Here is a 27,719-nt window from a genome sequence, read left to right on the forward strand (position 1 = left end):
ATATCATTTTACTGGCTATGCTAAGCTCTCTTCAGGGATTCACCCATTTTCTCTAAACTACTGTATTTGTTTCCTATTGATGCTCTGACAAATTACCACAAACTTAGTAGCACAAACCTCACAAATGTATCATTTTACAGTTCTACAGCTCAGAATTCCAAAATGGGTTTTACAGGGCTAAAATCAATGTGTCGTCAAGATTGTCTTCCTTCTGGAGCCTCTAGGGGATAATCTCTTTCCTTACCTTGTCCAGCTTCTGGAGGTCATCTGCAGTCCTTGGTTCATAGCCCTGCATCACTCTGACCTCTGCATCCATCATCATATCAAACCTCTGACTCTCCTATCTCCCTCTGCCAGTTATAAGGACATCTGTGATTGAGGATGTCAGCTTGTAGGTCTGTCAGTTATTTGCTCTGCAGCCCCAATTCATTTAAGTATAGCACCATTATAAAGTAGATGTTTTTCTTTGCATCTTGGAAGAATTGCTGATTAGATCCACCTTTGCGGGTAGCACAGTGCTCTGGTATTTAGGACGTTTTCACTGATGTCTTGTTTTTTTTCCTGTTTCTAGCCCTCAGAGCCAAGTCAAACCATTTGTATGTCCAGAGAAGAGTTTTTGCAGAGGATGACAGAGATTGTTGGTTGGGGCACAAAGGAAGAATATGGAGAGCTTTTTTTTTTTTTTTTTTTTTGCGGTAGGCGGGCCTCTCAGTGTTGCGGCCTCTCCCGTTTCGGAGCACAGGCTCCGGACGCGCAGGCTCGGCGGCCATGGCTCACGGGCCCAGCCGCTCCGCGGCATGTGGGATCCTCCCGGACCGGGGCACGAACCCGCGTCCCCTGCATCGGCAGGCAGACTCTCAACCACTGCGCCACCAGGGAAGCCCATGGAGAGCTGTTTGATAAAGTGGATGTGGCCCAAGATGGCTGTATTAATTGGGACAAGCTGACTTCATTTATGCTGTTAACACTTTATGAGAAAGATGAACAAGCAAAGGCAATGGTGGTTCCCCAGTGGAAAGACCTTGAATGCCTCCCAGTGAAACGCAAGGACACCATTCAAAAAGTAATTTTCTTAAAAAGTTCAAGTCGTTATCTGATCATCAGGAAGGAAGGTGTAGTAGGAATCTGGGGAGAGAATTTAAAGCTGCAAGAAATGCTTCCCATCACTTCAGATGCCAACAAGCTTAAACACCTGTGGCTGACAAGTATGGCTTCTCTGGAAAATGTAAACAAGGTTCAGAGTCTGTAGAAATAAATTTATTGCGTGTAAAAGGGGGGAAATGATAGGACAGGGCTCCTGATCAATAGCAAGTGTAACACGAGCAGTGACAGAGAGCTGCATCACTCTTTTGTACCTCTCATCTCACCTGGAGGGAATGCAAGTAAAGCCAAGTGAGTTACTCCAATTCACAGACTGTTCTGTTTTGTGCCTTTAAATAGCAAGGCCGGTAGTGACTCAGATTCTTGGCTCTGTCCCCAGTGAGGCCATGCTGCATTACTAGCTGATAAGACCTTTATGACTGTAGTTTTTAGCAGAGTCTTGGATCTGTACGCAGAGCTGAGAGGCTATATCAGTGCATAGCACAGCTCAGTGCAATTTCAGGGAATTGCTTATCTGATGTTGACCACTGTACTAGTCAGTTTCTTAATTTTGTTGGGTAGGGCCCGTTCAGCCCAAATACCCTCATATAACTAGACCTATGAGAAAGATAACATACTGAAAGGAAAATCAATTTGTGAGGGAAGAATGCAGCTTAAAAAAATCCATATTCTTAGTATTTTACATTAAGCAGATGGTAAATTTTACTATGAAAAAATTTAAGCTTACACACAAGCAGAGATAATCCCATTAAGAACCAATATCCACCCGTATCCATTTACAATTCATAGCCAATCTTGTTTCATCTACATCTCCCCTCTATTGAAATCCAAAACATCCAATCATCTAATCTGTAAATATTTCAGTATTTCAAAAAAAGTCTTTTTAGCAACCATAATACCATATCACATTTAATATCAATAGCAATAATTCCTTAATATCATCAAATATCCACTCATGTACATATTTCTGTGTCTTATGATTTTTTTAATAGTTTGTTAATTGTTTGTTTGATAGTTTGAATCACCTAATGACTAATAATGTTGAGTATATTTCCATGTGCTGATTTGCTATTTATCCTCTTCGGTGAAGTGTCTGTCCAAATCCTTTGCCCATTTTTTATTGAGTTTATTTTGTTATCATTGAGTTTTGAGAGTTCTTTATATATTCTGGTTATATGCAATTATATGATGGATAATTTACAAATATTGTATCCCAGTTTGTGCTTTGTCTTTTCTTTCTCTTACACTGCCTTTGATATTTCATTTTCAAGATTGTTCATTGCTAGTGAATATAAATAGTTTTTAAAAAGTAATCTTATATTCTACAACTTTGCTGAACTCACTTATTGGTTCTAATTGGTTTTGTTGTTGTTGTTGATTCCCTAAGATTTTCTGTATATAAGATCGTGTCATCTACGAATAGAGTTAGTTTAACTTCTTCCTTTCCAATCTGGATGCCTTTTATTTACTTTTCTTGCCTAATCTCCCTGGCTAGAAACTCCAGCACAGTGTTGAATAGAAGTGGTGAGAGTGAACAGCCTCGTCTTATTTCTGATCTTAGGGAGAATACAATCAAGTTTTCACCATTAAGTATGATATCAGCTGTAGGTTGTGTTTTTGTTTTGTTTTGTTTTGTACATGCTCTTTATCAAGTTTCTTTCTATTCCTAATTTGTTGAATATTCTTATCATGAAAATGCATTGGGTTTTGTTAAATGCTTTTTTGTATTTATTAAGATGATCATACATACCACCTTTTTCCTTTATTCTATTAATATTGTGTATTACATTAGTTGATATTTGTATGTGTTAAACTAACCTGGTATTCCTGGTGTTGGGAGGAAGAAATTTTCCTCTACCCTTCTAGGTTGGTCCAATAATTAAACTGAAATGAGACAGATTAATAAGGGAAATCAAACAAAAGTCTAATAACATGTATATATGGAAGGGACCCAGGAAAACTGAGTAATTCACCAAAGTGTCCAAAGTCTTCACCTTAAATATCATCTTTAACAAAGACAAAAGAGGGTGTTGGGATGGTGGTTTGGGATCTCAAAGGGGATGAAGGCAATTTACATGAGGATGGAAAAGCAAATATTTGGTATACAAATATTTGCTGGGCCATACAGAGATGCTGGGACTCAGAGTGGACTCTAGACCCTAAGTTTCTGCCATTGCATCTAGCCCATGGTCTTTGCAGATATCTCTGGTGATAGCTCTATTCTAGGAACAGGCCCTTTATCCGAATTCTTCAGGCAGCTAGGGGGGAGGTAAAAAGAAAAACTTCTTGAGTCTTCTGTTCCTTAAAAATAATCAACCTAAATTAATCCTCATGCCAAATAGACACATTTTGAGGTGGCAAATTTTGTTTCCCTACGCTGGTATAAATATTACTTGGTCACGGTGTGTAACCTTTTTCATATGTTGCTAGGTTCTCTTTGATGGTATTTAGCTGAAGATTTTTACATCTCTATTCATTAGGAATATTGGTCTGCAGTTTTCTTTTCTTGTGATGTCTTCGTGTGGTTTTGGTATTAGGAAATACTGGCCTCATAAAATGATTTGGAAAGTGTTTCCTCCATTTCTAGTTTTTGGAAGAGTCTGAGAAAGATTGGGGTTAATTCTTTAAATGTTTGATAGAACTTATTAATGAAAAGCCATCCAGGCCTGGGATTTTCTTTGTGGGAAATTTTTTTGATTACAAATCCAATCTTTCTATTTATTATATGTCTGCCGAGATTTTCTATTTCTTCTTAAGTTAGTTTAGGTCATTTTGTGTTTCTAGGCATTTGTACCTTTCGTTTCAGTTATCTAATTTGTTGGCTCACAGTTGGTCATGGTATTCTCTTACAATCCTTTTCTCAATTTCTGTAAGGTTGATGGTAATATCTACTCTTTTATTTCTGGATTTAGTAATGTGTATCTTCTCTCTTTTTTGGGGGGGTTAGTCTAGCTAAAGCTTTGTCAATTTTATTTACAAATGTATTTACCCTCTCTTAAATAGTTTTTAGGATTTTATTTGACTTAGGAAGGCTACTTACAGAATTTTTATCAATTTATTTCTGTGAAAGCCTCTGCTTGCCTCATAAAACATGGTTTGTAAAGTTTCTGTATGGTTGTGTGATGCTGTAGACCTCTATGTCTTTGTCTTTCCTGTGATTAGTTGCCTTGTCTCCCATGGGTGGAAGAAGTTGGGGGTCTGTGAAGTAGCGATAGGGAAGAAAGTGTGTTCAAATGGGAAAGTTTTTATCTTGCCTAGAATACTTGGTTAGAATAAAGCACATTTGTGCCACCATGCTATACTTCTGTAATACATTAAGGACCCTCAGGTGAAAATGTCTGATTTCGTGCTAAGATTTGCATGTCTGCTTTTCATATTGTTTTCACTAAATTCATCAGAAATATTTTCTGATTTTCTACTTTGCTACTTTAGATAGCAGGTGGCTTTTACAAGAAAAGAGATTTGTTTCTATGATCTGCTGTCCAAAGAAGAATTTCCTTGTCAATATAATCTCCAAGGCCTGAAAGGAACACCAATTTGCATGGATTATTGGTACGACCCTTTTGACGCCAAAGAGTCAATTCTTTCTCTTGGGGACATAACCGGAAAGGTAAGTGAGGGAAGGATAAGGTTGAACACTATGGATTTAATCATCAACGCTTAGCTCAAAATAGAAATAGAGTACAATGAATGTGACCCCCTAATTGAACTACTTTATAGATTACAAGGCCACACACCTTGGACATGAAAAAGATGGATTAGGTCATAATTCCCCTCCTTGCATATGAAAACCAATCTGCCCTATGGTTTTCTTGCCTGTGTATAGTCTCATCTTCCTTATTTAGGAAAAAAGTATTTGCTAACTTTTTCACCATAAGATGCTTAACCTATTAGACCCCAATATTAATAAACATTTAATATTGTGTCTGAAGTTATCTCTAATAATTCTTTCAAATTGTTCACATTTTCATTTATAAGATTTCAGGCTTCTCAGTAGCAAGCTCCTGGGAAATGCTTATTTCCTGTCCCATGTGACAAAGGAATAGGTGCATGAGAGAGAGCAGCACTGAGCCCCAGACACTGCATACAATGATTTCTGTCTTCCCATCAAATTCCACCCGACCTCTGAAAAATGACTTCTTACTGAACGACAGTAGAATATGCCTGTGAATGCTGAAATAGTCTAATTTGAACAATTTCCACTCATAATTATGTAAGCCTTTCATCTTTACTGTTTTTTTTTTTTTTTTTTTTTTCTGGTACGCGGGCCCCTCACCGTTGTGGCCTCTCCCGTTGTGGAGCACAGGCTCCGGACGCGCAGGCTCAGCGGCCACGGCTCACGGGCCCAGCCGCTCCGTGGCATGTGGGATCTTCCCAGATCAGGGCACGAACCCGTGTCCCCTGCATCGGCAGGCGGACTCTCAACCACTGTGCCACCAGGGAAGCCCTCATCTTTACTGTTTTTAATGACAAATAGATCATAAAAGCAAACAAATAAAATGCCCTTGGTAATTGCATTAGCAACCTTGTAGTGTCATGTCTTTCAATATAACTGCCTGCAACCTTTAAATAATATTAAAGAAATACCTGTTAATTCAATACCTATTCCTTATTAATAATAAAGAGCATAGAATCTTCTTGCAACAGTTACCCTACCCATGTTTGTTTTTCTTGTAATGTCTCTCTCAAGGTTCAAGTAATTGCTTTCACAACGGCCTTGATTTCCCTTTTTGAGCATCCTGCTGGTGCAGGTGAAGATGAAGAAGCAACTGTGACCATTAACTGGGCAGAGCCGTGCTCTGGACGTCACAAATGTTGCTATACGTTAGGGCACAAACTTCATTGTGGAGACTGGGTCAGACAAGGTACTGAATTTAAACAACAATGAAAGAAACAGTCACCTTAGACTTCTACATTTACATTCTTAATGAAAATGTTTCACACACAGTGTTCAAGTCTAGAAACTAATAATTGATTCCCTGGAGGTTTTGACCTGGACTCTGCTATCCCCTGCACACTAGCAGGAATTACTTCTTTCTTTTTTTTCCTTCTAAAATTTATGCCTCTTACAATTAATTCAGGCGAGCTGTGCAGTCAAGAAATCTCAAGACAGGAGAGAAAATTGTCACAGAATCTATTTAACTTCACCCCAACTCTGATCCGAACTAATTTTGTTTAGTCACATTTGGGCCTGCTTAATAAAAGAATTTAACAGGTACCCTCAAAACACTCCCTTGCTTTCTTTATATTCTCATGGCAAGTATATTAGTTTGACTGCCTTCAGAATGGACTCTTCTCAGTTTTCTTTTCTTTTTTCTCTTTTTTGATATAATGACTGAGTTGCTCTGATCTAGAGTACTTGAGTGGCAGTTTTCTGTGTGATAGGATTATGTTAAAAACAGCATCTATGGAAGGCCAGGACTTTCTTAAAACCTAGTCAACAATGAGTTTGTTAGTTTCACAATATGCCTGATTTTTTACAGAATTTGCATCTGATGGTTCAAGATCCAGATGTGCAGTTTCAGCTCTGATACCTCCTTTGGTCCAGACACTAAGGACTATGTTATTTTTCTCACTTCTAAACTGCTACATTAAATAATGCTACATTCCAGTAATGATTGGAATGGAAACTGTCAATCTCATTGTTGTATTGTAGGTATATTCCTAATATTCTTTGAAGAAGAGGTAGTCAAAATGGACCCAACTGTTGGCTTTTATGGTAGTTTTCCCCTCTTTGAGCTTTAGGAGTTTGGAACTAATTCCTTAATGCATGACCTACAATAATAATATCCCACATGATAAGCTATAGGTTTTGCACTTTTTTCTTCAATATAAATCATACCATGTCTTTGGTACTTTCTACCTATCCTGTAATTCTGGCATGATATAAATTGTGGGAAAACCAAAAGATAAAATTTTTTGGTCATCCACTATGTGTGACAGGCACAAAATTATGTGTTATGTTTTCATACTTGGAAACAAGAAAGTACTAGAAAGTGAAGAGAGTCCTTGAAAGTGAGGGAGGTATTACAGCTGCTTCCAAACAAGCATGATATTTTAATACATAAACTAAAGACTAAAAAGACCACAGTAGTAAAGTTATAGTTCTTGAAATCTGCTTGTAGTAAGTTCCCTGAAGTTTAGTTTGAGTTCCATGACCTTTAATATGAATAAATACAGAGAAAAAGCTAATAGAATTCTGTTTTTGAAAAGGTTGGGGATGTAACAAGGTTTTAAAATTGAGATCATTTGTCTGAATATGAAGAGTGTCTAAATACTCTCTTCACACTCAGGGAGAGAATGAAAAGCTCTCACTCTAGACTCTGTCACAATTTCATTTAAACCTCTCAAAAACCAACACTACTGGTGAAGTAATCTGCTGATGAGCTCTTGTCTGTTAAGTTGCAGGACAAGAATTTTTCTCTAGGTCAATGTGAATTCATTGCTCATCATATTTCCAACATATCATTCTGATTTGTAGTTCTTTTACCTACTGACAAAAGAATATGCGAACTTAGTTTAGTATCAGCAGTAGATATTCATGTTTATGACCTAAGGAATCCACCTTTGGAGTTTAGCCTCTAAACCACGGCAATTAAGAATTGGCTACAGAAAAGTTTTATATATATTAAAAAATTAGGGATCTTTGTTACCTAATTTGGATTATATATGTCTTAGCTCTTTGAATTAAAACTCATAATCAAGCGAATAGTCTTTGGAAGAATAGCTGAAAGAATATATTTACTTTAGTCCACTTATTTAAATCAGTCGACAATTATTTATATTTTATGTGCTTTAAAACTGTCTTTGGCATTGGAGGCAGTGGAAGAAAGATAAATTATAGGCTTAACTCAAAAAACTTAATAGGTAAGTAAGAATTAAAGTCATATAAAAGCATGTATTTGAACATTGTACAATGGTACTGAAAATTAACTACTAAATCATATAAACAAGATTTTGACTCCTATTGTAATTCTTAAGCAGGAAAAGACATGAGGAAGAACTTTAAGGGTGAGTGGTGGTATTCAAAGGATGGATGGGTAGAGGGAAAAAAAGAGAGCATGGTGAACATAAATAAAAGTAGGCAAGTAGGCACAATAATGGAGGGCGAGATGGACATGACTAGATCAGAGATGGAGTATTAAGGACATAACAGTGCCTAGGTCTAATAGGATGTCTGTTGGAAGATCTTGGCAACCAGGCCAAGTTCACATTTAACAGAAAAAATGAAACAGTGAAGCACTGAAGGTTTTTGAGGAAATATGGGCAGACCTGATGTAGACAGCATTTAGGAAAATTTTATTTAGTAGTTCTGTCCAGCATAGATTGGAGGACAAAGAAAGAAACTGCAATCAGATTGGCTAGTTGGGATCATGAGAAAATGGAAATGATAAAGCAAGGAGACAAACAAGCAACCTTTTGAAACAGGAATCTTCAGGACTTGAGGTCTGGAATGTGGAATGATGAGCCGTTTTAGAATATCTCACAAAGACTTCTGTTCCCAGGTTGGGAATGTTCTACTTGCAGTTGACAGATGCCCTCCTGGGCCCAGTGCTCAGACTCTCCCCGGCTCACTTTCTCAATGTTGACTACTTCTAGGATTCTTTATTCTGAGATACTCCTGATCTGCCACAAAAGAAGACTCTTTCTTACCAGTATTGTTCTGATACTTCCCTTCCCTTTGCCAAGCTTCATATTTGTCTCTTCAACCATCTAATTCAGATGGACTCTTCCTTGTGTAATTTGCAAACTGCTCAATTTTGGCTTTGCTCCTGGGTTCCTACAAATTTCTGTACCCACATCAGAATTTTGGTTCTGCCTGTCATAACCCTCCCAATCCCAGATGTCCCAAATTTGGATGTCTCACATACAAATCACATTTATACATAAATTGAAAATTAAAACAATATTCTTAGGGCAGGAAATATGTCCTTTATTCTCTTAGTGTCCTTTATAACACGTAGTATAATGTTTCATACAACTTTCCCTTTCTCACTGATTTTAAGCAATCTGATTGTGATGTGCCTCAGTTGTCTTGGTGTGTGTGTGTGTGTGTGTGTGTGTGTGTGTGTGTGTGTGTGTGTGTGTGTTTATGCTGACTGGAATTCATTGTGATTCTTGGATTTTCATTAAATTTGAAAATTTTTCTATTGCTATTTTTTCTGAAGTTTTTTGTCTCCCCCTCTTTTTTTTTTTTCTTTTCTGTAAGATGCTTGATATTGCCCTACTAGTTATGGAGGCTTTTTCATTTTTATTCAGCTGGTTCTTTTTTTAAATCACTATGCTTTAGTTGAGTTGGATTCTACTTCTATGTCTTCAAGTTCCTGGATCTTTTCTTCTGAGATATTGCAGAGTGGTTTCAAAGGGTGAGTGAGGCTGCCTCTGTGGTTCAGGTGGGCTAGCGTCCCCCAGTCTAGTGCCTTGCTTGGGGGCATCCCTGCAGAGACCTGTGGTGTGGGCTGCAGCCAATGGAGCCCTGACAAGAGTGGGGCTACTTCAGAGAGCTGCGGCATAGGTGGGGCCGTTACCACAGCGTGGGCAGAACCTTTGGGGGTGATGTTGCTATCCCAGTACATTTGGAAGGCAGATTATCAGACCAATGGGCTATTTTTGAGCCATAAAGTTTAATGGCGTTCCCCCCTGTTAGGTTTTATATTTACTTGAGACCTATCACCTCTTTGTTCTTTCTTCTTTTTGGAATGGGAATGCCTGTCACATGCCTGTTCTACCATTTTATTTTGGAAACGTGTAACTTGTTTGATTTCACAAGTTCACAGCTTGGAGAGCAATTTACCTCAGGATGGGTTGTATCCTGAGTTTTACCCATGTCTGATTTAGCTATCTGGATGAGATTTGAACTTAGACTGTAGAGTTGTTGTTGGAATGAGTTAAGACTTCTAGGACTCTTGAGATGTATTTTACATGTGAGAAGGACATGAATTTGGGGAGAGGGGCAGGGGCAGAGTGTATGGACTGGATTTTTGTGTCCTTCTCCTCCCCAAATTCATATGTTGAAGTCCTAAGCCCATCGCCTACTCCCTTATAATGGTGCCTTTGGGAGGTGATTAAGTCATGAAGGTGTAGCTCTTGTGAACAGAAAGAGACCCCCAGAGAGCTCTCTCACTTCTTCCCCACATGAGGGCACAGTGAGAAGTAGGGCATCTGTGAACTAGGAAGTAGACCCTGACCAGACACCAAATCTGTCAGCACCTTGGTCTTGGACTTCCCAGTCTCCAGAACTGTGGGAGATAAATGTTTGTTGTTTAAATCACTAGGTCTCTATATTTTGTTACAGCAGCCTGGACTAAGACATTGAATAAATGTTATTAAAAATATTTCAGAAGAAAAGAGAAACCAAAAGAAATCTTGCAAATATTGGTAGACATTTTTTTAAGGGGGGTTATTTATGGTAAAAAGAAAATGGTCAGCGTGAGAAAAATATATTTACCGATAATGTATAGTGTAATACTCGATGAATGGCTGTTGAAGAAATGCAGCAGAAGAGAAGATAACTCAAAAAGGAGAAAGTAGAGAATATGGAAAGGTGAAGTATCTATATAAGACTTTGTCTTATTTCAAGTTTTAGATTTAAAACTCAGGTACCTCTGAAAGGGGACTGGCTTCCGTCCTAAGCAGTGGATGACTGCCTTTTCCCAGATTTAGTCACTGGGACTCGAAGCTTAAATACAACTTTTTTGTTTTGGGTTTGCTTGCAGGTCGGTTATTTCCCTATGAGGAGAATGCAAGAAGGCTGAAATGAGGAGCCAGGAAAAGGAAGAAGGCAGGCTGGAGTCAAGTAGAGGACAGTGGGCTTAGTAGTGATTGTGCTCCTTGGTCTGTAAGACTTACTGTGTCGGGAGCAAGCAAACAATGGCTGCATCCATGTGATACTCTTTTTACCCCAGCAACATGAATTGATATTCTTAGGCCTCCTCAAGAAATATTTGTACTGGGCTTCCCTGGTGGCGCAGTGGTTGAGAGTCCGCCTGCCGATGCAGGGGACACAGGTTCATGCCCCGGTCCGGGAAGATCCCACATGCCACGGAGCCTGTGCGTCCGGAGCCTGTGCTCCGCAACGGGAGAGGCCACAACAGTGAGAGGCCCGCGTACCGCAAAAAAAAAAAAAAAAAGAAAGAAATATTTGTACTGATTTCCTTCTCAGTGTGAGGAGGGAATGTACAATTGAGGAAAGAAACTAATACATGGCAAGTTTGGTGATAATGTTTCACTGAAGCTAATGACAAAATATCTGTAAAATTGAAATGTCAAAAGAAAAACTCAGTTTCAGACATGCGAATATTAGCTTACTGCTTTAAGGTAAGGTTCATACTTATTTAAAACTTTGAAGGAGAAAATGTTTTCATTGTGTCTGAGTGGTTCTGTGGTGTATGTTAACGGAAAAATAATTACCTTCTGAAATGCTTGAAAAGTAAGTACAGTGATTTTGGGCAGTAGCGGCAAGACATAAATGTCTTCAGCCTCAAAGAAGTTTCTCTTTTTTTTTGGTCCCAAAGAAGTGCCTTTTCATATAGACAATATCATTGGAAACCTTGGAAACCAGAGACTGAAGTACAGCTCTGGAAAGAGTGAATACTAAATTGCCAATAATGAAAATGATTGACTTTTTATTATGTTGAAAGGTGTTTCGCCCCCTTTCTTTGACCACGGCTGCGAGTTTGAACTGATAAAATCAGTAATTGCTGAGCTAATTAATGGAACTGTGCCAGGGAATTTAGAATCCAGGCAGCAGGTCGTTTCCTTCGGGAGCCTTCATAATTGATGGGACTAAGTTTGGAAGAGAAGCCAGATTTAGTGTCTTGCTGGTGTGTTTTTCCACTTCCCTGCATCTAAATCAGTCCTCCAGACAAAAATGGTGCACCACTGAGTCAGCTGGAACACGCTGCCCTTCCTGCCAGCGCCCTCACTGGGTTTAAAGCAGTTGAAATCAGCTGTGAGCCACTGGCCTCAGTTTGAAGTAAAAGATCTTTTCCTGCAGCTCGTTCCACAGTGTGGTGGAAGGGTAAGATCCATTGTATTGTGAACCTAGGTCTAATCAGTATTCTGAAAATTCATTAAATGAATTGCATTATTATTTTTAATGTACCTACCAGTGCTGAGTTAGATGTATTTTGATTTTTAAAAATGGAATAGATAGAATTATTCTTTCTTATCTTTCCTCTTTGAAATGGCAGCTGCTCAGAATGTAGAGAGCCCTGTGGTGGTCTCAGAGAATGGGACTCCAACTTCAAAATAAGAAATGCAACTGAAAATAAACTCCCTCACACAAGAGGGCATCAAAGAAAGTTCAAGGTAGGGAGTTTTCCTAAGTCACGTGACTCATAAAGTAAAAGCCTGAAAAATGATAATAAGAATTCCTAGTTAGAAATGGCCCAATTTTCTACCCTGCTATAGCTTTCATCTGTTGGCAAATGATAAAAGAGTGGCCTCATTCTAGCTTACTCTAAGGGTACTTAATAGAATTACTTACTTAGTTTTTAGGCATCACTTTTCATTTTCAAATCACTTTTTTCACATTAACTAATTGTTATTACACAGGGTTATTTTGACAGCAACATGAGGACAAAAATCCATGACAGCTTGCCTTAGTGCCTTTTAATGACTAAGGGGCAAGATAGTGGAAGAGCTGAAAGTTAGCATCGTAATGGACAGACATGATCAAATTGTCTTTTATCCTCTCAAATATTATTGAAAAGTAATTTTTAAATGTTTCTTTACCAATCCCCAAACTCAGTGAGAATGTTAAAAACAACTCATATACTTTATCAGTTCATCCCATTCCCTAGCTTGATATTTTAAAAACGTTTTCATCATAACCCATTATTTCCTTTCCTCTCTTCAAGAAGGGAGGAACACATTGACACATTTTTATATATCAGGTAATCTGATTTTAAGGAAATGGCTTTACTTTCACCTTTTACTCAGGCATTTTCAGGAGCTCTGGCATTTTACGATTTAATCAGAAACGGGTTATATCTTGGTTTAGAAATAAAGTGTGAATTGTTGAGCCTCTAATATGTAATACAGGCCCATGAATGTCACTTGCTAACCTCCAGGTTCAAATCTTACAGCAATACTTTAAATACCAGGGCAGAATGTACTTCTTTATATGTCTTTCTTTATAGCCTCAAAACTAAAGAAGATACTTGGATATAATGTGGAAACACATGACAAAGCAATTTTCTGGGTAGAAATACTTTATTTTGATTGTAGTGTAATGATATTATGGAATTTCCATGGATTTGAAGATATAATTATAGTGCTGTGTTGTATACTTTATGTATTATAATATTGCTTCATTAAGTCAAGTTATAATAACTTAGCATTTTCTGTAAACAAAGGGAATATTTTCATTGAGGTTGCTCCTGTTGAGGATACTTGTCCTCAGATTTTATACTGTTGGTCCGTCTAGTAAAGTAGCGGTGTTAGTGTAAAAGTGATCAGCAACCTTTATGCTCCTAAAATTAATTGCTCCCCAATGAGGCTCAAAGAACTCAGTTTTATAGGAACTGACTACTCCTTCCTTCCTTCATTTATCTCTCTCTCTTTCTTTCTTTTTTTTTTTTTAAGAAGGAAAGAGTAGATGAGAAAAAGATGGAAAACAAGAGGACATAGGAATACTATGTCCTAGGGGGATAAGTAGCAATAAAAAAGTGAAGAGATCAGGAAAAACTGAAGATGAAGTGGGAGTTTGGTCTGGGATTGAGAGTATGGGGAACATAAATGTAGCTGGTAATAGAAAGAACTTCAGATCATGTAATAGAAAGAACCTGGCATACTTACAGCAGTGTGGCTTAGTGAAAAATAAGGATGCAGTAGTACAAAATGGAAAGCTCACAGCCAGACAGGACTGGGCTCAATCTCATCTCCACCTCCAATTAGCCACATGCCTTTGGGTGATATGGCTTTTGGACTATTTCCTCATCAGTAAATTTGGGATATCTGTCCACTAAAGATGACTACAGGGTGAGGGCATCTGGCATGATGATACCTGGTAATGAATGGGAGGGATTCAAAAATTTACCTGCATAATTATTATAAGTAATCCATAGATTGAGGGAGATTACATGATGGGGGATGAGCAAGAAACGTACCATCCAGGTGAATTCTGGGCCGAGTGGAGAAATAGACCAGTTTGGCCCTTAGCAGTCTTTTTGTGTTTCACATTTCACAATACACTGCTCAGTAAATTATTCTGTTTGCCTAGAGCTCTGTGAGCTCTCCTTTCTGAAAGTCTCCTTTGCATTATTGCACCTCCTCCTTTTTTCCTTAGAAATTGTTTTCTGGAATTGATTTGTAGAACCCCGGCATCAAAGATCAGTTAAACTCATTTATTTTAAAGAAGTAGAAACTAAAAAGAGAAACCCAAAGTGGGTATTTTTTAAAAATTAATTAATTAATTTGGTTGCGTGGGGTCTTAATTGTGGCAGGCAGGCTCCTTAGTTGCAGCTCGCGGGCTCCTTAGCTGCGCCAAAGTGGGCATTACTGAACTCAGGTTGGACTGCTCACCACTTGAAAGTCAATACTTGAGAGACAAGTGCTGGTAGGAATGGAAAGGTTGCTTTATTCAGGAGGCCTGCAACCTGGGGAGAAGGCGGACTTGTGTTCTAGAACCAACTCAGAAGATTCTGCTCGGCCATGAAAGTTTTTAAAGGGAAAAAGGGGGAGTAAACTCATTTAATCATTGAGGTAGGGGGTCAGATTCATCACCATCTCCCATTGCATGCAGACTTATGGACTCCTTGTGATCTTTCTTTAAATGCTGTCTTGTTCACACAGTTGGCTTGAGGGATTACAGAAGGGGAAGCTGGGGGAAAGATGGAGTCATCTGTTAATTACTTAGTCTTCATTTCTATTTCTTTGATCTAAGGAAAGAATCAACAGGTTAGGCAAGGCATTGTGCTTGGGCAGGAGGTGAGTAGAGCATGGGGGCGCCTAGTTTAAAGGTTAGTTACAGTATAGCTTTGCTAAAGTGACAAGACAAAAGGGGCCTCCTGCAGAGAGCTGCTTCCTGCAAAGGGCTCTTCCCTGAAAAGAGCAAAGCATACCCATCCTTAGTAACAGAAACTTGAAGAATCCCTTGAAAAAGCAGGTGAAGTGTTTTGCAATCCCAAATTACTTGGTAGCTGGGGATTAATTACCTGAGTTCTTCAGATCTATCATGGTTGGGCTTCATGAGTAGAAGGGGGGAGGTTCCCCAGATCCTGATATTTTATACAAAATTTTGTGTGTATACACATCTTTCTGGTGGAGAAGGTCTATATCTTTCATCAGATTCCCAAAGGAGCATTTAATATCTCAAGTTTTAAGAACTATGGTTTAATTCTCTAGACTATAGAAGGGTGGCAGTGCTCTAAGGAATGTATTCTAGTGTCTTGCTACTCCAAGTGTGGTCCTGAGAGAGCATCAACAACCACAACTGCAGATCGTTAGCAATGCAGCACCTTAGGTTTTCTGAATGAGTATCTGCGTTTTAACACCGATCTCTAGGTGACAGTTGTGCATATTAAAATATGAGAAGCCCTGTTCCAGGTGTCAGGAGATCAGATTTGACTTTGTACTCTGGCTCTGCCAAATGCTAATGTCCAATCCCGACTGGATTTTTAATATCGCACATTATATGACATTAAACTACCAAACTCAGAATCGGAATGCTTGGGCTCTAGTTCTGAGTTGGACAGCAGTCAGTTGCTGACTTTGGCCAAATCTCTGAACCTGCACGGGTCTCTATTTCTTAGCCTGTAAAATAAAGGAGTAGATTCGTCTTCTTTGAGCTCTGAATTTACTTTTTGTTTCCCACACATGTGTTTTGTCACCGCTTATCTCTTGAAATGCTCTCTTTTTGTCAGGGCCCACCAAATGTCTTCCAAACCCTGAAGCCCACACTGGTTTCTTTCATCTTTGAACTTCTATTATAATTTCTGTACTACTCAATTTATCCCTTTATTGTATACTAAAGTTTTCTGTAATTGTTTGATTTGCATATCTTGTTTTCCAAGCTTGGGACCATCCAAGCTATGTCTATTTCTTCTCTTAGTAAAGGTATCATAGCACAGGGCATGTAGTAGACGCCTAATAAGTCTGAAGATTGGATGCTGTGTTTTGAGAGAGGACATCTATATGTGACACATGAAGAGCCCCAGTCTTCTTAGTTTTAAATTGGTCATGTTAAAACATATAAGTCCCAGTTGCTTTTAGAAGCAATCATCTTAATAGAAGAAGCTCAAAGGAAAGAATGTATTGAGCTATACTTCTGCCTCTCAGAATTTCCTTGTCTTTAGTAATTCGGAAATGTATGTATTCATATATGTGTGTATATATATGCATATGCATATACACACATCTATATAAAGCAAAGTAAATTCTTTCACCAAAATAGTAAGACTATTTCCAAGTTAGTTCCTAATAAGTTAGCCTGCCATTTCCAGCACAGCTAACAATACAAATACTGTGGTTCTCACTTGGAGAAAGAAGTTTTAAAATAATCTTAAAATGACAGAGGACAGAAGACTCCTGTGTTAGAGCAAAAAGACTTCGTTACTCCCAGCACAGCAAGCCCCATGAGTATCCGCATATTTGTGTCAGTTCCCCTTGACACCCAAGTCCCACAGAGGCAAAGCAGACAGTTGCAGATGAATGCCTGCGCACGCAGTGGGTCATGTTACAGGAGAGGAACCCTGAGTTTAGAGAACCTGAATCTCCTACAGTGGGCAGGCGCGTGCTATCTTTTGCTCCAGAGTTGTTCTTAGTAGTAAGTTTGTCTATCATTTGCTGCAAAGGGAGAAGCGATCTTACATTCTAAGGCTGTTTTCTATGTAAACATCTTTAACAAGATAGTGTGGAACGAACTGCTGTCAGGGATTAGTTTCATAAGAAGTGCAGGAATGCTAGCGATCCATTGAGAATTGTATTCCAAGAGTGTTATTCTTGATTCTGTATAATAAACAGATCAGAAACGTTTTCAAGAGCTGTCCTATTAAAGCAACTTTTCTTAAGCTGTACAAAGTTCCAACATCCCTCTTTATGTGAGGCTGAAATTTGGGCTTGAGGTCAAATCAGAAATCTTTTACTTTGGGGCACAAATCATTGTCTTACTAAAATGCAAAAGAGAACTGCCCTCTAACCGTGGAGGGCTTAGTGGTTTGAAGTTGGTGACAGAGTAGCTATGTCTTTTGGGGCCCGAGAGTCTGATAGGAATGCACAGGTCGTTCTGACAAAAGGCAGCAGGATCACTTTTGTTGCTTGGGAAGTGGGATTTTGCTGCCCGTTTAGTACTAGATAATCAGGAACAGGGGAACAGCCAATCAGCCTGGGCTTCTAGCTGTGTTTGTGACTCTAGGCAGAGCATTGAGTCCAGGACACCGCACTTTCAAACATTCTAGACCAGTCAAAACATAAACAAAACAATGGGTTGGGCGTGAGCCGGACCTTGAGAGCAGCAGATAGCTGCTGAGTTCCTGTTTGCCTGCTTTTGGCCCAGGAGGAAGAACCCAGTGTTTTGGCCAGATGCTTATATCTCGAGAATCCCACATGATTCTTGTGATTAATGTTGTTTCCTGTCATGTGTTCTAATTAAAAAAATGTTTAAGCTATCGTTGGGGGCGAGGAAAAGTCTGGATGCAGACTTTGATGTAACTTTTCACTGTGGGTTCTTTGGTGAGAAGGGTTTAGTGAGGTGTTTTCTAAGTGTCAGGTGGCATCATCGTAATCTGAATTTAAGTTTTAATTTTATCTTTTAAAACAATTCTATTTTGCCTGTATCTTTTGAGAAATCGACTAAAGGTTGTTTTCTTTTCTTTTCTTTTTTACTCAGTTACTTACAATGCGTCCTTAGATGCTATTATTTCCAGTACAACCAGCAATACAAACACTGGGGTGCTGGCATGGAGAGAGAAATCAAAAAAGCGTCTTAAAATGACATCCTTCAACATTGCCCAGGGCATTCGTGCTTTTGATTACCGCTCTCGTCTCAAGTTAATTGGTATGTAAAATAAATCATGATAACTATGAGGGACTCATCAATAGTCTGGGATGCATATCTGCACACATGGAGCCTCTTCGCCATGTTGCTTTATTGCCAGAGAGACCAACTTGAGCAGCTCACATTTTATTACGTCTGACAATGATGAATTATGATGTGCAGCGTATAGGAACTACATTGGGGTGACAAGATGAGAAAGTTCCCCAGTGCTTTAATGAGTCTTTTTATCAGAATTGGTGGGGAATGTTAAATGACATAGAGAAAGAATGCAGTGTCTGCCTTCTGCCATCTTCCTAACATCACCAAATGCTCAACCTATACATCATTTTCTTATGTGCGTGCGCACACACACGCACACACACTCACTTACTAGAGAAATGCAAAATGTAGGATGTTTTTCAGTCACCTTTCAGAATACAACTTCTAATGGTTTTTGAAAATTTTCAGATTTGTCCTTTAGCATACTAAAAGAGAGTTCTTTTTCTGATGTAAATTTTTGCTGAAGAAATAAGCGATAAAGGTTTTCAGGCATTATCTATTTAAATAAAATATTTAGGTATTTTGAAAGCTGATAATTTAATATATATGATATTAGTTCAAATATTATAAAAAAGTGAGGTATTATTTTAAAAATTAATAGGGTAGTACAGAGAATGAACATACATGGCCTACAGAATGGGTCATATTAACCCTCTTTCAAAAATTATCATTTATAGAGAGTATTGATATCAGCTAAGCAGAGTCTCTAAAATTTCCAACAGTCACAGCTGACAATCACGGTAAAAAGAGACCTTGACTTTGAACTCAGGAATATGCCAACATCAGACTTTCAAGGAGGATTGTAGGTTTATTAGAGAAAGCTGGAGGAGTTAGTGAATTGAGTTTGGGAGGACTCAAATATCAACCATTGCATTGATTCATGGATTATTTCAGCCCCTTTATACTGATCGCTACCTTGTACCTGGCACAGTGCTGGTATTACATATTACGGTATGCAGTAACACTCAGGGTAAAATTTATCAGTTGTCTTACTAATTTCATACTATGGGGTAAAGACTTGAAACAAGAGTGGATTCACTTCCTCTTATTGCTATAACCCTTACACTGGGTATTAATCCAAATAGGGGTCTGCCATTTATGGCGATTCCATAAATGTGAATAAGTTCAGCTCCACAGTTGGCCCTAAACAAGGGAACGACAAAGAGGGCTCTGCTGAGTTTCCCCAGACCTGAAGAAGCACTGTGCTCCCAGTTTTTGATGTGCTCCCTGAATATAATCAATTTGTGTTAAAACAAAACAAAACAAAACTATTGCCTCAATAGAGCAGGTCAAACATATTTCAGCTGCTTATTTGCTTGCAAATACTTGATTATTTACATGACAGTGAAAATAATTGGTTTCCTTACACTTTTTCATTAATTTGGGAACTTTAAATATTGTTTTAGTTCTCTCTTACCCCTGGGATAATTTTAACGTGGTCTGCATTCCTAGGCTGTGATGGCTGTAGAGGGGGAACTTTGGGACTGGGAGAAGGATTTTCTGCCCTCCGGGTTGGGCTACTGGTTGCCTCTTAATGGAACTGTCTTGTCCTTTCACCCCATGCAGACTCCTTCTCCCCTCCACCCTGCATTTCAGCTATTTCCAGTGATAACATTCATGCATTAGCCTGGGCTATTGGACAATGATAAGATTTTCCTTCCTTCAAGACAAGGGTGCATTAGTGCTCAGAAGGCTTTTATCTACCTACGGTGATATAGGATGTGATATACTCGTTTCAAAAAAAAGTAGAGTATTCAAGTTATTAAAAACATTTTTTTTCTTTCTAATTCTGATTAGCAGCTGCTGGCTTTAACAATGAAGTTTGCCTTTGGAACCCCTATGTTGTCTCTAAGCCAGTTGGTGTCCTTTGGGGTCACTCAGCCAGTGTAATAGCTGTCCAATTCTTTGCTGCAAGAAAACTTTTCATCTTCTCCAAAGATAAAGTTAGTAACAGTGTGCATTTAATTTATTTAGTTCTGCCTCCCCAGTTCCTATTCAAATCTATCTTTGGTCTGAAATTCCTCTTAGAGCTGGTATAGATTTTTATAATATAGTGACTTACTACTATGTTTTTGGAAATCTGTATTTTAAAAATGATACTGATGGTAATTTAGGAATAGTCCTGGGCAACTGGACAAGGTGTTTCATTAAAAAAAAATTGTTTTAAACCATGTACTCATAGATGTAATCCTTATTTTTGGGTTCTCAATAGGCCACATCTTGAGAGTTTCCAAAGTACTCACTAATCCAATAAAAATACAAAACAGAAATGGGAATGAGAAAATGTTGCTTTGATAAGATATAGAATTCTTGTTAATTGGCACAGCCAATTAACTATTGTTGCTTTTCCACTGAAGAGACTCAGTAAATTAGAAATCAAAGTTAATCTGAAGAATATCAAGTACATTAATAACATTTCAGTTAAATATATTAGCCCATTCTATTTGACAATATTGGTGCAAATTCTAAATATGGTGGAAAAAACATTGTACCAAAACCAGGTAGTCCCGGTTGTATCCTGATCACATTATTCACTACTCGTATCTCCCAGAAAAATTTCTTTATCTCTAATAATCTCATCGTGTGTTCCTCTGTAAAGCTTCTGTTTTACATAATGCCTGATATAGATCCAGTTAACATGTGATAGATTTCAAGAATAGAAATCTATGAAGAGAAGAAGGATGGGCAATAGGCTTATTGGGGACAGCCTCTGAGACTTTTTCAGTGACTCTGACTTTTAATTCTATTCTAAAGTGATACTTGTATATGTGAAAATTAAATAGAAAAAATAGAAATTCATCTTCAAATCCTTAGCCTCACCCTATGCATAAGTCCTGCCAAACTTGCTTATTTTACTGTATTACCTATCAGACCGTAAATCTCCTCCCTTCACCTGAAACTTCACCACTCAACTGCCAATTCTAGTTGATTCTACCATCAAATATATTTATCAGCCTCACCTCTCCCTCTCAACTGCCATTGCTCTAATTCAAAATCTCATCCTCTTTTGAATTATTATCTTTCGAGTTAGCTCATCCAAAACATTGCAAGGTTGCCTAACATGTCTCCCTTCTTGCATACGGGTCTGATTCCAATCTGCCCTTCATCCTGTTAATTAAGTGGTATCTAAGAAAAAATCTTCAATACCTCCTCTTACCCTCATTCTAAATATCAGCTCTAAAATTCTTAAGCTTTTATATAAAGCCCTCCCCCAGTCTACCAGGCCCACCTCACTTCTTGCTTTTCTCTTCCATTCATCTGATGCTCCGCATCACACTTTGCCTGTTTCCACCATGCTGCCTCATGGCTCTGCCACGTGCCCTTCTTTCTGCCTTCAGTTCCCTCTCCTCCATTCTCAACTGGCAAAAGCCTATTTATCCTTGAAGTTTCAGACTTTCTGGAGTCTTTCAGACAGACCTAGGTGTTTCTTTCTCTGCACTCCCATTGCACCTCTGTGTCCCTCCTTAGAACATGTGTTCTATTGTACTGAAATTGTAGTTAACTTTCCTAAGTAGGGTCAGTGTCTTTTCAGCTTGTACACTTGGTATCAGTCACAGTGCTTGTCACCTTGCAGTGTTTGTTCAGTGTTTTTTTTTGGCTGCATTGGGTCTTCGTTGCTGCACGCGGGCTTTCTCTAGTTGCAGCAAGTGTGCTTCTCACTGCGGTGGCTTCTCTTGTTGCGGAGCACGGGCTCTAGCTTGACAGGCTCAGTAGTTGTGGCTCACAGGCTCTAGAGCACAGGCTCAGTAGTTGTGGCGCACAGGCTTAGTTGCTCTGTGGCATGTGGGATCTTCCCGGACCAGGGCTCGAACCCGTGTCCCCTGCATTGGCAGGCAGATTCTTAACCACTGCACCATCAGGAAGCCCCAGTGATTATTTTTTGACAGTTTGAAGTGAATACATATTACTGTGAATCTTAAATACCAAAGAAAGTCAGAATGAAGACTTTTTTGATGCCTTAGCTTTTAGTTGTTCTATTTTCTGAGATCTTTTAGCACTTTGTTCTAACTCCCATTATTGAATTTGTTTTTTAAAATATTTATTTATTTGTGGGGTTTTTTTGGCTGCCTCAGATCTTAGTTGCGTGTGCAGGATCTTTCCGTTTGGTGTGTGGGCTCTTTGTTGCTGTAGTTGTGGCCTGCGGGCTTAGTTGCCCCACGGCATGTGGGAATCTTATTTCCCTGACCAGGGATCGAACCGGCATCCCCTGCACTGCAAGACGGATTCTTAACCACTGGACCACCAGGGAAGTCCCCCATTATTGAATTTAACACAGCCTGACATGTATACTTGAAGGTTGTATATGTATACTCTATCTTTCACTGTATTTTGAGTGCTTAAAGACAAAGATTATTTGTTGAATTCATTTTTGTGTTTCCCAGTATCTAGCACATATTAATGTACATTAAATACATGTTGAATAAAGCATATAAAATAGTGTAACTATCAACTAACCGACAGGATTCACGAGGTTTGGAACTCTCTTTTTGGGTTGTGCCATATACATAGTAGGTCCTCAATAAATCTTAGTTAAATGAACAAATCTTTATCAAAGCTAAATATGAAAGAAATAACAGATATTTTATCATTATAGAATTCCCTGAAAGGTGTTATAACTTTAAAAGCAAGTGAAAAAAATGTTCTTAGAGTCAGAATTGATTGTGTATAGCTATCATCAATGTTAAGACTACCTGGCCTCTTTCAAGTCAGTTTTATCATCCTATTTTTGCTTTGACTTTTAAACCATTACATTATAATGAAGCTTGTTATGCCGTCTTTCACATTAGTCTAAATCCATTTCACTTCGATAAATGCATAATAATCTTAGCCTGTATGTCTTCACAACAAACAACAGAGCTTTCAGCTACCAGGTTAAACCTTTGTTTTATTGCATAAAATTCTTTTGGATATTTTATAGGACTAGGGTTAATTTAGGGAACAGGGAAAATGAGAGAAAACATTCTTTTTTCAAAGAGCCTTTGACTGAACCATATTTTGGTCTATGAATTGCTAAATTAGAGGATTTTCAGACCAAAGTAATTTAGATCCAAATAATTTCCTGAGACTTACTTCAGTTCTTTTTTGGAAAACTTCTCTATTGTGCTTTCCAGTGATTATTAAACAATAAGTTTATCCCTATAGCATTTGGTATAAGTAATAGTCCAATTGCATTTTGCTTTGGACTCCTAAATTGTCTCCTAAGATGGCAATCACTGATGGCAAGGCCCTGCTGGGAGCCAGTAACTTGGTCATTTAGAGGAGGAATCACCATGGGAGTAAAAGGATTTTCAAAGCCTCTGGGAAATATCTCAACCAGTGAATCTGATTAGGCTTTTCTATTGCTCCTAACTCTTCTCTCCTGGGCTACTTATCCTGATTTGGCCACCAGAAACAGATCAGTTTGTAACTTAATCTTTTGTTTGAGGTTTTGATTTTTCCCAGAGTCTGGTTTCTGTATTGTGCACCCAAGGTTGGGAAGGAAAATTCAAAGACTCTTGTGCTGGTGACTAGCTCTTACCTGTGTGTCTTCATTCCCCTTCTGCGTACCCTCTCTCCTCAACTTTCCTCTATCCATCCAGAGACAAAGCCACTTTCATTTTGTTTAAATTATGCCAAGTAAACAGATTAATGCTCTTCTGTAAAAATTACAAATGAGAAAGCATGTAGTACAAGAAGTGAATATCCCTTTTCTTCACTCCCCCTTCAAATCAATCCCTCTTCCAAGAAATATCTATTATTAACACGATGTGTATTGTCTTATATTTATATCACATACTTATATACTATAACATATTGTGTTATAATAATATGTGGTGTTATAATTTATTATTATATACTATATACCATCCTATGTGTGTATACAAATACAAGGTAGTATTTATTATTAATTTTTATGTAAGTGGCATCACGTGAGACATACTTTCTTGGAACTTGCTTTTCCCTAAACAATATCTCCTGGAGATCTTTCAATGTGAGTATACATAGACCTGAATTTTTACCTGCTACATAGTAATTCATAGTATGGATGGTCATAATTTAATTATTCAATCACCTGTTGATTATAATAGATATTATCTCTAACCAACTGTCACACATACATACACACATTTACACACACATGCACACACACATCTTTAAGACCACATAACTAATTTCTTGTGATATGTTCTTTGAGATACATTTCTAGAAGTGATGCTATTGGGTCAACAGGGATTCAATTCTTAAAGGATGGTTTAGATGCAGGAATATTGTTCCAGTTGGTATACACGTCAGAGGTGTGTAAAGGTGTTTCTTTCCCCATATTCTTGTCAATGATAGATACCACTAATGTGTTCATTCTTTTGTGAATCTAATGGACAAAAAATTAGGATGAATTTCTTCAATTATTTATTAGCCATTTATATTTCTTGTTTTTTGTGCATTATCTGATCAAGCCCTTTATCCTATCAACTGGACTCGGGAATACTATCAATAGTAGTAGTTTGAAAAATATTGATTATCCTTTATTATATATGATGCAAATATCTTGCCTCTTTCAAGCATACATCTTTTAACTTTGTTTATGTGATTTTTTTTTTTTTTTTTTTTTTTGCGATACGCGGGCCTCTCACTGTTGTGGCCTCTCCCGTTGCGGAGCACAGGCTCCAGACGCGCAGGCTCAGCGGCCATGGCTCACGGGCATAGCCACTCCGTGGCATGTGGGATCCTCCTGGACTGGGGCACGAACCCGTATCCCCTGAATCGGCAGGCGGACTCTCAACCACTGCGCCACCAGGGAAGCCCTGTTTATGTGATTTTTATCATTTAAAAGTTTTAAATTTTTATGAAGTTGAGTCTAAGAAATGATTTTCTTTGTGGCTCTGGTTTTGTATCTAGCTTAGGAACATGTTCCACAATTCATATTTATAGAGATGTTCTCCTTTAGTTTCTGCTAATACTTATTCTGTTGTCAAATTTTTTTTTTTGCATTTAACTTGGCAGTTTATTTTTGTGTAAAATGTTTTTTTTCTACAAATGGACATCCAAGGTTTTTTTGAATAATTTCTTTTGAAAAATTTTTCTCCCTCACTGGTTTGAAGTTCCATTATTATCATTTGAATTTCCAGGTATACATGAATTTGTTTCTGGTTGCTTTATTCTTTCCATTAGTCTATTTGCCTTTTCCTGCGTAAGTACACCACTGCTTTAACCAGCATAGCTTTATTGTATGTTTTGATATCTGGTAGAGAAATTTCTACTTCTGTGGGGTTTTTTTGTTTTTTGTTTTTAATTTTAACAATCCTCTGGCATCTTATCCTTCTAAGTAAATGTTAGGATCAGTATTCATGTTTCATGAAAAACCATATTAATTTTTGGATTGGATTTACATTGAATTTGATAGGTGACATCTTTAAAATATTGAGAAAGTACACCCTGTATTTATCCATTTATTCCTTTTTTTAAATGCCTTTCAGAAAAGTTGTACAAAAATTTCCCATTCCTTATTGAGGTTTCTCCTGCACATTTCAGGTGGCATCTTATCATATTCTTGACTTTTATGGGAATGTTTATAATGGGATGTGCCCACTTTCTATATAACCTATACATTTAGTTTTAAAATGTAACAATTTTTTCCTAAAACGTGTTTTAACTGCCTGGTAATTTTGTATGCTCTTTTGTTGTTTGCTCATTTAGGGGATTTTGACTTTTAGCTCTTTAATTTCATATTAATTACTGCATTTTCTTATCAAATAATTCTAATACCTGGAGTCCTTGGGGATCCAAATTAGATATTTACTATTCTGATGATTCTTCGTCATGGTGAATTGTTCCTTATTGTTTCCTTTCTATGTTTGGTATCTTTTATTGTTACCTCATTTTTTGCTATTGCTAAACTATAGGCATTCTGAGGAATGAAATTGAAAATGCTTTCCTCCAGAGAAGATTTGTGTTTGTTTCTGCAGAATGAAAATGAGTAAAGCTACTGTCCTGAGGCTACTGCATTTTCCTTATTTGTTATCCTTTTAAATTTATTTATTTATTTATTTTTGGCAGTGTTGGGTCTTTGTTTCTGTGCGAGGGCTTTCTCTAGTTGCGGTGAGCGGAGGCCACTCTTCATCACGGTGCGTGGGCCTTTCACTGTCGCGGCCTCTCTTGTTGCAGAGCACAGGCTCCAGACACGCAGGCTCGGTAGTTGTGGCTCACGGGCCTAGTTGCTCCGTGGCATGTGGGATCTTCCCAGACAAGGGCTTGAACCCGTGTCCCCTGCATTGGCAGGCAGATTCTCAACCACTGCGCCACCAGGGAAGCCCCTGTTGTCCTTTTAATTGAACAGTCTTGCCTCAGTGCCTCCGACTCACTGCTGGTCCAAGGCTTAGGCTCCTGGTTATAGTTTTTACTTTTTTATTTTTATACAGCATGTTCATTCTTATTAGTTATCTGTTTTATACATATTAGTGTATATATGTCAATCCCAATCTCCCAATTCATCCCACCACCACTCCCCACGCCGCTTTGCCCCCTTGGTGTCCATACGTTTGTTCTCTACATCTGTGTCTCTATTTCTGCCTTGCAAACTGGTTCATCTGTACCATTTTTCTAGATTCCACATATATGCGTTAATATACAATATTTGTTTTTCTCTTTCTGACTTACTTCACTCTGTACTAAAGTTTCTAGGTCCATCCATGTCTCTACAAATGATCCAATTTCATTGCTTTTTATGGGTGAGTAATATTCCATTGTATATATGTACCACATCTTCTTTATCCATTTGTCTGTCCATGGACATTTAGGTTGCTTCAATGACCTAGCTAATGTAAATAGTGCTGCAGTGAACATTGGGGTGCATGTGTCTTTGTGAATTATAGTTTTCTCTGGGTATATGCCCAGTAGTGGGATTGCTGGGTCATATGGTAATTCTAATTTTAGTTTTTTAAGGAACCTCCAGGCTGTCCTCCATAGTGGCTGTATCAATTTACATTCCCACCAACAATGCAAGAGGGTTCCCTTTTCTCCACACCCTCTCCAGCATTTATTCTTTGTAGATTTTCTGATGATGCCCATTCTAACTGGTGTGAGGTGATACCTCATTGTAGTTTTGATCTGCATTTCTCTAATAATTACTGATGTTGAGCAGCTTTTCATGTGCCTCTTGGCCATCTGTATGTCTTCTTTGGAGAAATGTCTATTTAGGTCTTCTGCCCATTTTTTGGATTGGGTTCTTCGTTTTTTTTAATATTGAGCTGCATGAGCTGTTTGTATATTTTGGAGATTAATCCTTTGTCTGTTGATTCATTTGCAAATATCTTCTCCCATTCTGAGGGTTGTCTTTTCGTCTTGTTTATAGTTTCCTTTGCTGTGCAAAAGCTTTTAAGTTTCATTAGGTCCCATTTGTTTATTTTTGTTTTTATTTCCATTTCTCTAGGAGGTGGGTCAAAAAGGATATTGCTGTGATTTATGTCATAGAGTGTTCTGCTGATGTTTTCCTCTAAGAGTTTTATAGTGTCTGGCCTTACATTTAGGTCTTTAATCCATTTTGAGTTTATTTTTGTGGATGGTGTTAGGGAGTGTTCTAATTATTTTCTTTTACATGTAGCTG

General features: G+C 38.2%; 1 protein-coding gene across 1 annotated transcript in view; it reads left to right on the forward strand.

Moving 5' to 3' along the window:
• Nucleotides 1–27,719, forward strand: part of WDR49 (WD repeat domain 49) — a gene marked incomplete at its 3' end in the record, with an annotated part of 134,538 nt that overhangs the window by 23,710 nt on the left and 83,109 nt on the right. The window contains 6 exon segments of the mRNA XM_082839275.1: nucleotides 572–695; nucleotides 891–1,234; nucleotides 4,538–4,711; nucleotides 5,792–5,966; nucleotides 17,933–18,100; nucleotides 19,937–20,082. Coding sequence (XP_082695401.1) covers nucleotides 572–695; nucleotides 891–1,234; nucleotides 4,538–4,711; nucleotides 5,792–5,966; nucleotides 17,933–18,100; nucleotides 19,937–20,082 — 1,131 coding nt within the window.

The sequence above is a fragment of the Leucopleurus acutus genome (assembly GCF_964270905.1).
Source record: "Leucopleurus acutus genome assembly, chromosome: 5".
Taxonomy (NCBI): domain Eukaryota; kingdom Metazoa; phylum Chordata; class Mammalia; order Artiodactyla; family Delphinidae; genus Leucopleurus; species Leucopleurus acutus.